We start from the raw sequence: 12399 nt of genomic DNA, 5'->3' as shown, positions 1-12399 counted from the left end.
TATCTGAAAGAGATGGCCATGTTCATTATTATGTCCATTTGCATTCAGTTCTAAACCTCATCCGCCCTAGCTAAACATACTGTTCTGACTGTCCTTGTGTTAGCCTACATTGTCTAGTTGGTACTACAAACTGTTGTCCAATGGAACATGTGAAAACGTTTCCTCTATTGAATAAGACACGTTTTCAGGAAACGGTTAACCAGTAATGTTGATCCCTGTTTCACGTACAGAGATTAAATCACATTTTATTTGTATCATGTGCTGAGTAATTAACCCACGGACACTAGAGAAGATTAACCAAGTTGACTTCTTCCCAATTGGTCGATACAGCTGTAATTCAGACACAGACACAGTTTCCCCCGTTGTAGTATCCATACCCCGCCTTGGGTGGCGTCTCCTCCTTATCTCTAAACATTGCATCATTATTGCTGGGCAGGGAGCTGAATGGGCCTGAAACGGTTCCTCCCCTTATCAGTACCGCCACATGCGATCGTGTTCCCTGCACTCAGCCCCGCCCAAGCTTCCTTATGGCTCCACCCCCCCATGTCTCTTTCGGGAACTAATGTTCCTATACTTCTGAGTATAGCAATGTTCAAAGTTTACCCCCGGAGTCCAACACTGTGAAATGCTTACTTTACAAGCCCTTAATAACCAACAATGGAGTTAAGAAAAGATTTTACTAAATACACTAAAGTAAAAAACAATGTAATAACAATAACCGAGTCAATGCCGGAAACAGTTTGCTTTAAAGCTGAACTCAATGGTGAAACTGCCATGTCCATTGGGATATTACAACAGCAAATAAGTTACTGCAAACAACAAACACGATACGCACAATAGAACAGCAGAATATACTAGAGGATATAATTGTATATAATATAATTCTTTGTAACCATGCTGCTTGACGCACCTCACCTCCGTTTAGTCTACAAAATAAAAACCATAACAAAGGTGCTGGAACGGACAGAGGCGCTGCTTCCCCTAATGCAGATTCCATCTTTAATGCCAAACCCATTGATTATTAGATTCTTCGCTGTGCTCTTTCTAGCCTACATTTTTTGTCAAGGTTGTATTTTAAATTGAAGTGTAGCCCAGTGCTCTGTCCCTGGCCTGGACTGCTCCACTTTTCACATTGTTGGGTCTTTAACTGCCAACTGGCTTGTGGTGTGGCTTTGTGTTTAAATCTGTGAATTCCGCTTGTGCGCTTATCTCATGGACACACGCCAGCCAGCCTTTGTATTGTCGCTGTTCTCCGCCTCGGGTGACTTAGTGGAGGGAGCCAGTGTGTGTTCAGCTTTGGCTCTGGGTTTTAATGTCTTAATTTACATGTTCTCACTCTCTCTCTCTATCTTTCTCTGTCCCTCACTATTCTCTCTCTTCCCCTCTGTCTTCCCTCTCTTGCTCCCTCACTCTCTCAGGAGTCTGTTTGTCAAGAAAGTGAAGGACACTCGGCCAGTGGAGCAGAAAGACCCGGGCTGGAAGCTGTTTGGGAAAGTCCTCCCTAGAGAGTGCTCAGTGAAACACCCCCAGAAAATACAGAAGGTATGCACGAGCGCACACACACACACACACACACTGCTTGACATTAACGCTTGTCCTCTAGTCCGGGACAAGTAAAAAGAATTTGCGGACAAGAAAAATATACAGTGGGGCAAAAAAGTATTTAGTCAGCCACCAATTGTGCAAGTTCTCCCACTTAAAAAGATGAGAGATATAGGTACACTTAGACTATGATCGACAAAATGAGATTTTTTTTTCTTCAGAAAATCACATTGTAGGATTTTTAAATTAATTTATTTGCATTTATGGTGGAAAATAAGTATTTGGTCACCTACAAACAAGCAAGATTTCTGGCTCTCACAGACCTGTAACTTTTTTCTTTATGAAGCTCCTCTGTCCTCCACTTGTTACCTGTATTAATGGCACCTGTTTGAACTTGTTATCAGTATAAAAGACACCTGTCCACAACCTCAAACAGTCACACTCCAAACTCCACTATGGCCAAGACCAAAGAGCTGTCAAAGGACATCAGAAACCAAATTGTAGACCTGCACCAGGCTGAGAAGACTGAATCTGCAATAGGTAAGCAGCTTGGTTTGAAGAAATCAACTGTAAGAGCAATTATCAGGAAATGGAAGACATACAAGACCTCTGACAATCTCCCTCGATCTGGGGCTCCACGCAAGATCTCACCCCGTGAGGTCAAAATGATCACAAGAACGGTGAGCAAAAATCCCAGAACCACACGGGGGGACCTAGTGAATGACCTGCAGAGAGCTGGGACCAAAGTAACAAAGCCTACCATCAGTAACACACTACGCCGCCAGGGACTCAAATCCTGCAGTGCCAGACGTGTCCCCCTGCTTAAGCCAGTACATGTCCAGGCCCATCTGAAGTTTGCTAGAGAGCATGTGGATGATCCAGAAGAAGATTGGGAGAACGTTATATGGTCAGATGAAACCAAAATTAAACTTTTTGGTAAAAACTCAACTCGTCGTGTTTGGAGGACAAAGAATGCTGAGTTGTATCCAAAGAACACCATACCTACTGTGAAGCATGGGGGTGGACACATCATGCTTTGGGGCTGTTTTTCTGCAAAGGGACCAGGACAACTGATCTGTGTAAAGGAAAGAATGAATGGGGCCATGTATCGTGAGATTTTGACTGAAAACCTCCTTCCATCAGCAAGGGCATTGAAGATGAAACGTTGCTGGGTCTTTCAGCATGACAATGATCCCAAACACACTGCCCGGGCAACGAAGGAGTGGCTTTGTAAGAAGCATTTCAAGGTCCTGGAGTGGCCTAGCCAGTCTCCAGATCTTAACCCCATAGAAAATCTTTGGAGGGAGTTGAAAGTCCGTGTTGCCCAGCAACAGCCCCAAAACATCACTGCTCTAGAGGAGATCTGCTTGGAGGAATGGGCCAAAATACCAGCAAAAGTGTGTGAATACCTTGTGAAGACTTACAGAAAACATTTGACCTCTGTCATTGCCAACAAAGGGTATATAACAAAGTATTGAGAAACTTTTGTTATTGACCAAATACTTATTTTCCACCATAATTTGCAAATAAATTCATAAAAAATTCTACAATGTGATTTTCTGGATTTTTTTCTTTAATTTTGTCTGTCTTAGTTGAAGAGTACCTATGATGAAAAGTACAGGCCTCATCTTTTTAAGTGGGAGAACTTGCACAATTGGTGGCTGACTAAATACTTTTTTTGCCCCACTGTAGATTTAAGTTCTCCAAATGGACAAGTAAAAAAAATATATATCACATCACAATTTCAAACAATTACTTCGATCATAATTGGATCAGAGAGGCCAACATTGGAATACTATTCAAATGAATGACATACTTATAAGCAAGACTCCGGGTCATGTTTTTTTATTTGTATTTTATAGGATCCCCATTAGCCGGCGCCAATGGGGACAGCTAGTCTTACTGGGGTCCGACACAAAACGAAAAAGACATTACAGACAAAAGAGTGTACATACATTTAAACATGTAGTGTGCGCGTTTGTTTTGCATCTATCATTTACACATGTCAGTACATCCTTTACAAGTTACGAGCTTATGCTGCTACTGTTTGTGGTAGATGGTGGCATTCTGTCATTGCACCACACAATCACAAGGGGGGAGTTGATCGATCGGTAGTTGGTAGTCTAAACTGTAGCAATTAATGGAGGCATTTTCAATCTGAGAGTCTCTCCTCTGGCACTATAGTCCTGCATCAGGCAACAACAAACTGTCAGTGGTCCTGGAGTTGAGAGAGAACGTGGGTAAATAGGGTGGGGGAATTTCACTTGACATGTGGACTGACGATTTTTGAAAAGTAGGCACGGTGGGCTTTTGATTTCTGTCACGATAAAAACAGAAATCAATCATTCTAAATGACAAACTGGCTTTATTAACAAATTAGTAAGAATGTCTCAACCCATGTTCAAGAATGGCCTTTTCCCCTTTCAGATTACAATCGCTCACTTTTGGTTATTTGAAACAAAATCATCTCCAGAATATCGTTCCTTTTTTTAACGTAAACAAGACATAGAAAGTTGGTTGCAATTTCAGTAAAGAAAAAGTAAACAACTTGTCTGTCGGCCCTGCATTAATGGCCAAAATTAGTTAAAGGCAAAGTGTCTGTTCTCTCATTTTTTAAATAATATTTACATTTAATTTTGACAAACCTTTTCTAAATCTGCAAACCTATTAGTGGGGCATGTGGAGATCACTTACCACATGTTCCATTATGATTTTTATGTTTTCTCATGGTGAAAAACATGTCATTCTCAAATTTCAATTGTCACACCATAGGATGAAATAATGAAGTAGTCAGTTAAAAATAGATGGCAAATAGGGAAGAAAAAGTGTAATACAAAATCAAAATATGTTATATTTGAGGTTCTTCAAAGTAGCCACCCTTTGCCTTGATGGCAGCTTTGCACACTCTTGGTCTTCTCTCAACCAGCTTCATGAGGAATGCTATTCCAACAGTCTTGAAGGAGTTCCCATGTATGCTGAGCACTTGTTGGCTGCTTTTTTCCTTGACTCTGTGGTCCAACTCATCCCAAACCATCTCAATTGGGTTGAGGTTGGGTGATTGTGGAGGCCAGGTCATCTGATGCAGCATTCATCACTCTCCTTGGTCAAATAGCCCTTACACAGCCTGGAGGTGTGTTGGATCATTGTCCTGTTGAAAAACAAATGATAGTCCCACTAAGCGCAAACCAGATGGGATGGAGTATCGCTTCAGAATGCTGTTGTAGCCGTGCTAGTTAAGTGTGCCTTAAATTCTAAATAAATCAGACAGTGTCACCAGAATAGCCCCCCCCCCACTGTCACACCTCCATCCCCATGCTTCACAGTGGGAACCACACATGCAGAGATCATCCGTTCACCTACTCTGCGTCTCACAAAGACCCGGTGGTTGAAACCAAAAATCTCAAATTCGGACTCACCAGACCAAAGGACATATTTCCACCTGTCTAATGTCCATTGCTCGTGTTTTTTGGTCCAAGCAAGTCTCTTCTTATTGGTGTCCTTTAGTAGTGGTTTCTTTGCAGCAATTTGACCATGAAGGCCTGATTCACGCAGTCTCCACTGAACAGTTGATGTTGAGATGTGTCTGTTACTTGAACTCTGACACATTTATTTGGGCTACAATCTGAGGTGCAGGTAACTCAAATTAACTTCTCCTCTGCAGCAGAGGTAACCTGGTCCTCGTGAGAGCCAGTTTCATCATAGCACTTTTTGCGACTGCACTTGAAGAAACTTTCAAACTTCTTGAAATTTTCCGGATTGACTGGCCATGTCCTAAAGTAATGATGGACTGTTTCTCTTTGCTTATTTGAGCTGTTCTTTCCATAATATTGACTTAGCCCTATTTGTAAAAGACCATCTTCTGTATTTCACCCCTACCTTCTCACATCACAACTGATTGGCTCAAACACATTAAGGAGGAAAGAAAATTCCACAAATGAACTTTTTAACAAGGCACACCTGTTAATTGAAATGCATTCCAGGTGACTTCCTCGTGAAGCTGGTTGAGAGAATGCCAAGAGTGTGCAAAGCTGTCATCAAGGCCAAGGATGGCTACTTTGAAGAATCTCAATAAATATTGTTTAACACTTTTTTTGTTACTACATGACTCCATAGTTTTGATGTCTTCACTGTTATTCTACAATGTAGAAAATAGTGAGTAGGTGTGTCCAAACTTTAGACTGGTACTGTATATTCACTACAGTTCAAAAATGTTGGGTCACTTAGAATTTTCCTTGTTTTTTTTAAGAAAAGCACTTCTTTTGGCCATTAAAATAACATCAAATTGATTAGAAATACAATGTAGATATTGTTAATGTTGTAAATTACTATTGTAGCTTGAAACGGCTGATTTGCAATGGAATATCTACATAGGCATACAGAGGCACATTATCAGCAACCACCACTCCACTCCAATGGCATGTTGTGTTAGCAAATCCAAGTTTATCATTTTAAAAGGCTATTGATCATTAGAAATCCCTTTTGCAATTATGTTAGCACAGCTAAAAACTGTTGTGCTCATTAAAGAAGCAATAAAACTGTCCTTTAGACTAGTTGAGTATCTGGAGCATCGGCATTTGTGGGTTCGATTACAGGCTCAAAATGGCCAGAAACAAAGCACTTTCTTCTGAAACTCATCAAATCAAGTCAAATTGATTTATATAGCCCTTCTTACATCAGCTGATATCTCAAAGTTCTGTACAAAAACCCAGCCTAAAACCCCAAACAGCAAGCAATGCAGGTGTAGAAGCACGGTGGCTAGGAAAAACTAGCTAGAAAGGCCAAAACCTAGGAAGAAACCTAGGGAGGAGCCAGGCTATGAGGGGTGGCCAGTCCTGTTCTGGCTGTGCCGGGTGGAGATTATAACGGAACATGGCCAAGATGATCAAATGTTCATAAATGACCAGCAGGGTCAAATAACAATCACAGTAGTTGTCGAGGGTGCAGCAAGTCAGCACCTCAGGAGTAAATGTTAGTTGACTTTTCATAGCCGATCATTGAGTATCTCTACCGCTCCTGCTGTCTCTAGAGAGTTGAAAACAGCAGGTCTGGGACAGGTAGCACGTCCGGTGAACAGGTCAGGGTTCCATAGCCGCAGGCAGAACAGTTGAAACTGGAGCAGCAGCACGGCCAGGTGGACTGGGGACAGCAAAGAGTCATCATGCCAGGTAGTCCTGAGGCATGGTCCTAGGGCTCAGGTCCTCTGAGGGAGAGAAAGAAAGAGAGAATTAGAGAGAGCATACTTAAATTCACACAGGACACTGGATAAGACAGGAGAAGTACTCCAGATATAACAGACTGACCCTAGCCCCCCGACACATAAACTACTGCAGCATAAATATTGGAGGCTGAGACAGGAGGGGTCAGGAGACAGTGTGGCCCCATTCGATGATACCCCCGGACAGGGCCAAACAGGCAGGATATAACCCCACCCACTTTGCCAAAGCACAGCCCCCACACCACCTAGAGATCTCGTACAATGCTGTGTACTACTCCCTTCACAGAACAGTGCAAACTGGCCTTAACCACAATAGAAAGAGGAGTGGGAGGCCCCAGTGCACAACTGAGCAAAAGGACAAATGCATATGAGTGTCTAATTTGAGAAACAGAAACTTCTAGGGTTGACTGTTTGCCTTCAGGAACAAATCTTTACTATTAGCTGGTGGGTCTGAGTTGACCCAGGTTTGAAATTGTACCACTTTCCTGCTTTAAGTTTTACCATAATTTGCCATCATTGTATCCAACTCCTGTGATAGTGTCAACTATGAGGTGACATCATTACCTGGGGTCCACCAATTTAAAGAGGCCAAAGAGTCACTTGACTACAACTATAGTCCACTATCCACCATTCGATCCTTTCAGTGGGTGTGGACAGAAACTGGAGTCCTCCTGCTAGCCAGGTGAGCTCTGTATATCTACCCCAGACAGCCTCTCCCCCGTTAACCCAATCTAGCCTTAGGCATTCTCATCTCCTGCGGTGGTAACCTTATCCCTGGTGCCTGGTCTCAGATGGCTATATTTTCAGCACCTGCCTGGAAGCCATTGTCTCGCCATGGCAAGCCCTGCCTAGTGGCAGGGGGTGGGCCGAATGTCCCATGGACGAGGACTAATGAGTTTCTGTTTTATTCGTCTATTGCTCTATTTATTCTGCTTTATTGCACTGTCACACTATAGGCTGTAATTCAACTGTCGAACTCTACTTTTCTAATTCTCAGCGTTCCGGTGTTGTAAGTCAGGATATTTCTCTTGGTAATATGTCTGAGGGGCGGTGAAGCCTACGTGATCATTTTCATCCCCCAAAAACAGTCACTGGTTGCCTACGGGAAATGTTATTTATTCACAACCAGGAGTGGTTGATTTCAATTTAAACACGCATGAAAATTCTTGGTTAATTCAGACTAATATAGTTCACACTGTAAACAATATTCCCAGTGGGAGTGTTCTGTATTGTCCTGGATTTCCTGTATGTTTCATAGCCCTCCTTGTCCCACCGGTATCTAGCTGTCAATCACCTGGGAGTCAGCCAATCCCTGTTCCCCCTTTATCCCTGGGCCGCCCTCCTCTGAGGCTAGACAGAGTTGCTGGACACAAGAAAACTGGCTATAATTTGAGAGGGAGGGAGTGAGCGAGGAGGAATGAAATAGAGAGGGGGAGAAGAGCGGAGGGGAAAAAAAGCTCCATACAGCACATGACCCAAGGCATCTCTGTTAGAGCGCAGAGAAGATGGATTGTTATAGCAGAGGAGGATTGGATGAGAAATGGATCCTGTATCAATTAATCTGGGATTAATTAGAGTGCCTGGCTGGGCACAGGAGATTTAGTGTGCTCCTTTTCAGCGCAGCGACGGTGAACAATAGAGCACGGCAGTGCTGATTTGCCGATACACACGCACACACTGAAAAGAGAGATCGGATCCTCTGTGTTCTGCACTGACGCGTGGCCTCTCAGTGTAGCGTCATTGTGCGTGCTGGGAAGGAGAGAAGCAAGGAGGGAGGGGAGTGAGAGAGAGCGGTATCATGCTGCCGCTGATGCATCAGCTCCAGCTCGGGGTGTGTCCCATCGGCGGGCCCGCTGTCCCCCTGACCTCTTCATCCTCGTCCTCTGTGTGGGCTGTAGCCGGGCCATCGGGAGCAGCCATGACGGTTTGTGAAGTTTAGCCCCCCCCCGCCCGGGTTGGTCTGGGTGTCTTTACAGAACTGCAGCGCTCATGGTGAGTGAGCTGACGTGTGTGTGTGTGTGTGTGTCAGCTCGAGGATGAGGGGTGTCGAGCGCAGCAGTCTACCGTCTCTTTCACCGTCTGACAGTAGGAGAAATTATGGAGTAGAAAGACAAGGAATGATGGAGTGAGCAAGAGACTTCATCTCTCTTAGGTGAAGAAGTAGGTGTGTCGTTTCTTTTTAAAGCTTCTGCTGACCGATCTTCCTGTGAAATGCAACAACGTTGTCTTTTTCTGCAAACTCATGTTTCCCCTGTAGAAGTGTCTTGTGATTTGTCTATTCGCCCTCTCTGTGATTCGTGGGAAGGCATGACACGTGGAAAGTGCTGAAATATTCAGCTCAGTGCAGCTCAGGAATGCCATGCCTGGGAGACGGCGTGTTCCCTGCTAAGAAGTATGTCAAGGGGTTTCCTTGTTATTTGTCTCTCCCAACTGAAGAGAAATAAAGCAGATTAATTTCAGAGGAAGGATGGGCGTGTTTCTTTTGGTCAGTGTTTGACGACTCTGCAGTAGCTTTATGATGTTCATAGCTCTCAATTTGAGCTCTCTAACACAATTCTGCATGCAGCTCTGTGGGTTGTAGACAGTGCTTGCAGCTCTGTGGGTTGTAGACAGTGCTTGCAGCTCTGTGGGTTGTAGACAGTGATTGCATCTCTGTGGGTTGTAGACAGTGATTGCAGCTCTGTAGGTTGTAGACAGTGATTGCTGGTCAAAATATTGTCCGCCTTTTGTCAGTCCATTACATCATTGACACAAAGGGTCTTTTGTTGTTTTTCTCTCTCGACTCTGTTTATAAAGAGGGAAGACTGTCATTTCACGATCTCCTCTTTTATACAGTAGGTGTGTTTAGGTTGTGATTTGATAGGATTATTATTGTCTTGCTGGTAGGCTGTTTACTGTCAGTGTGTTGACTGTCACTGTCTTGGCTCAGACTGGTCCTGCCTACCTCCTGGGTGTCGGTCTGGAGTGATGTTCTGCTCCTTTGGGAGAGGCTGAGTGCTCTTTTCGGTTTTCACAAATGGCAAACAGCCCACAGACAGAGACCACTCTGACACACACACACCCTCTGAGTCTCTCTAACCTCTCTTCATGGGAGTAGGAAGGAGAATGTAGAGTGCTCAATCCTGACCCAGTGCAGTAAATGGCCTGCATGTGCGCTCGACCTAGGATGTTGAACCCAATGAAAAGTGCTCTTTTTCATGGTTGCACACAAAAACCATTCATTTGTATTCCTCTGTCCTGTGTGGTAGTAGACTATTACAGTATAACTTTATTGATCTCCTTTTTTTTGCTAGATCACGTTAGCTAGCGCTAGTTGGTTGTACCTGCTTTTTCTCTAACATGTTTTCAGCACTTACTTCCATGATTTATCAAAACTCATTTTACATTGTCTCTCTGCAGCAATATGAGCAATATGTTTGGAACATCAAATTGCAATAAAACTGCAGTATCGAATCACAATGCTTATAGAATCATGAGAATAGCCATACATATCGTATTGGAACCTACGTCTTTTGATAGTATCGTATCGTGAGGGCCCTATCAATTTCCAGCCCTAGTAATCACTAGACCCTGTACTGTCTGTTTTGATTATTGCTAGTGATGCACCGATATGACATTTTTGGCCGATACCGATATTCGATATTTTCCTTGCCAAAAAAAAAAAACAATACCAATAACCGATATAAAAAAATGGTGGCCTTTTAGGCATTCTAGTACAGTTAAATAGTTAACACACACACATGGACGCAGTGGTCTAACGCACGGCATCTCAGTGTAAGAGGCGTCACTACAGTCCCTGGTTCGAATCCAGGCTTTATCACATCCGGCCATGATTGGGAGTCCCATACGGTGGCGCACAATTGGCCCAGTGTCATCCTGGCCTTTATTGTAAATAAGAATTTGTTCTTAACTGACTCGCCTAGTTAAATAAAAGTTACACACACCACACTGACCAAAACGTTATTTTGTCAGCATTTACCTATGTCCCCATTACAAGTAAAACATAATCAAAATCTATTTCTTTCACTTACTTGCTGTGCTGTACTTGTATTTCATGTCACAACGATTCATCGATACGTATGCTATGATGCTGGTAAAGTTGTTTCGCGCACCTACAGTGCTGGTCATAAAAATAAAAAGCTAGCTAGCTCATGGATGTATGGATGCAATTAATGTTCTTCCCAAAAAACATAGCAAAACAACATCTGTTTCAGTAGCTATAGTTAGCTAGCTAACTAATATATAGCTAGGTGTCATCTAAAATAACCCTCATTTATAAGAGTTTTTACTTGATAAATGGTGGTCAGACCCATCTATGTGAAGCTAGCCACAATAGTGGACTTGCGGTTAGCCTTCAAAATAAAAGTATGGCAGAATTCTACTGTTTGTATTAATTTTCATCACTGTCATCAATGGCATACTTTTATTTTGAAGGCAAACCGCAAATTCCACTATTGTGGCTAGCTTCAAATCAAATCAAATTTTATTTGTCACATACACATGGTTAGCAGATGTTAATGCGAGTGTAGCGAAATGCTTGTGCTTCTAGTTCCGACAATGCAGTAATAACCAACAAGTAATCTAACTAACAATTCCAAAACTACTGTCTTATACACAGTGTAAGGGGATAAAGAATATGTACATAAAGATATATGAATGAGTGATGGCACAGAGCAGCATAGGCAAGATACAGTAGATGGTATCGAGTACAGTATATACATATGAGATGAGTATGTAAACAAAGTGGCATAGTTAAAGTAGCTAGTGATACATGTATTACATAAGGATGCAGTAGATGATATAGAGTACAGTATTAACGTATGCATATGAGATGAATAATGTAGGGTATGTAACATTATATTAGGTAGCATTGTTTAAAGTGGCTAGTGATATATTTTACATCAATTCCCATTATTAACGTGGCTGGAGTTGAGTCAGTGTCAGTGTGTTGGCAGCAGCCACTCAATGTTAGTGGTGGCTGTTTAACAGTCTGATGGCCTTGAGATAGAAGCTGTTTTTCAGTCTCTCGGTCAGCTTTGATGCACCTGTACTGACCTCGCCTTCTGGATGATAGCGGGGTGAACAGGCAGTGGCTCGGGTGGTTGTTGTCCTTGATGATCTTTATGGCCTTCCTGTAACATCGGGTGGTGTAGGTGTCCTGGAGGGCAAGTAGTTTGTCCCCGGTGATGCGTTGCGCAGACCTCACTACCCTCTGGAGAGCCTTACGGTTGTGGGCGGAGCAGTTGCCGTACCAGGCGGTGATGCAGCCCGCCAGGATGCTCTCGATTGTGCATCTGTAGAAGTTTGTGAGTGCTTTTGGTGACAAGCCAAATTTCTTCAGCCTCCTGAGGTTGAAGAGGCGCTGCTGCGCCTTCTTCACGATGCTGTCTGTGTGAGTGGACCAATTCAGTTTGTCTGTGATGTGTATGCCGAGGAACTTAAAACTTGCTACCCTCTCCACTACTGTTCCATCGATGTGGATAGGGGGGTGTTCCCTCTGCTGTTTCCCGAAGTCCACAATCATCTCCTTAGTTTTGTTGACGTTGAGTGTGAGGTTATTTTCCTGACACCACACTCCGAGGGCCCTCACCTCCTCCCTGTAGGCCGTCTCATCGTTGTTGGTAATCAAGCCTACCGCTGTT

The 12399-nt window shown here is 43.3% G+C and overlaps 1 protein-coding gene across 3 annotated transcripts in view; it reads left to right on the top strand.

Moving 5' to 3' along the window:
• The window catches only part of LOC112260101 (TBC1 domain family member 14), a 67642-nt gene that overhangs the window by 28580 nt on the left and 26663 nt on the right, over positions 1-12399 (top strand). For 2 of the 3 annotated variants that reach the window (XM_024434946.2, XM_024434948.2), the window contains one exon: positions 1419-1542. In XM_024434946.2, the coding sequence (XP_024290714.1) occupies positions 1419-1542 (124 nt within the window). Of the gene's footprint in view, positions 1-1418; positions 1543-8268; positions 8750-12399 lie in introns of those variants that run through there. The other variant, XM_024434947.2, reaches the window with a different exon arrangement.

This window comes from Oncorhynchus tshawytscha, linkage group LG10 (genome assembly GCF_018296145.1).
Source record: "Oncorhynchus tshawytscha isolate Ot180627B linkage group LG10, Otsh_v2.0, whole genome shotgun sequence".
Lineage (NCBI taxonomy): Eukaryota > Metazoa > Chordata > Actinopteri > Salmoniformes > Salmonidae > Oncorhynchus > Oncorhynchus tshawytscha.
This window is presented reverse-complemented; position numbering and strand designations above follow the sequence as displayed.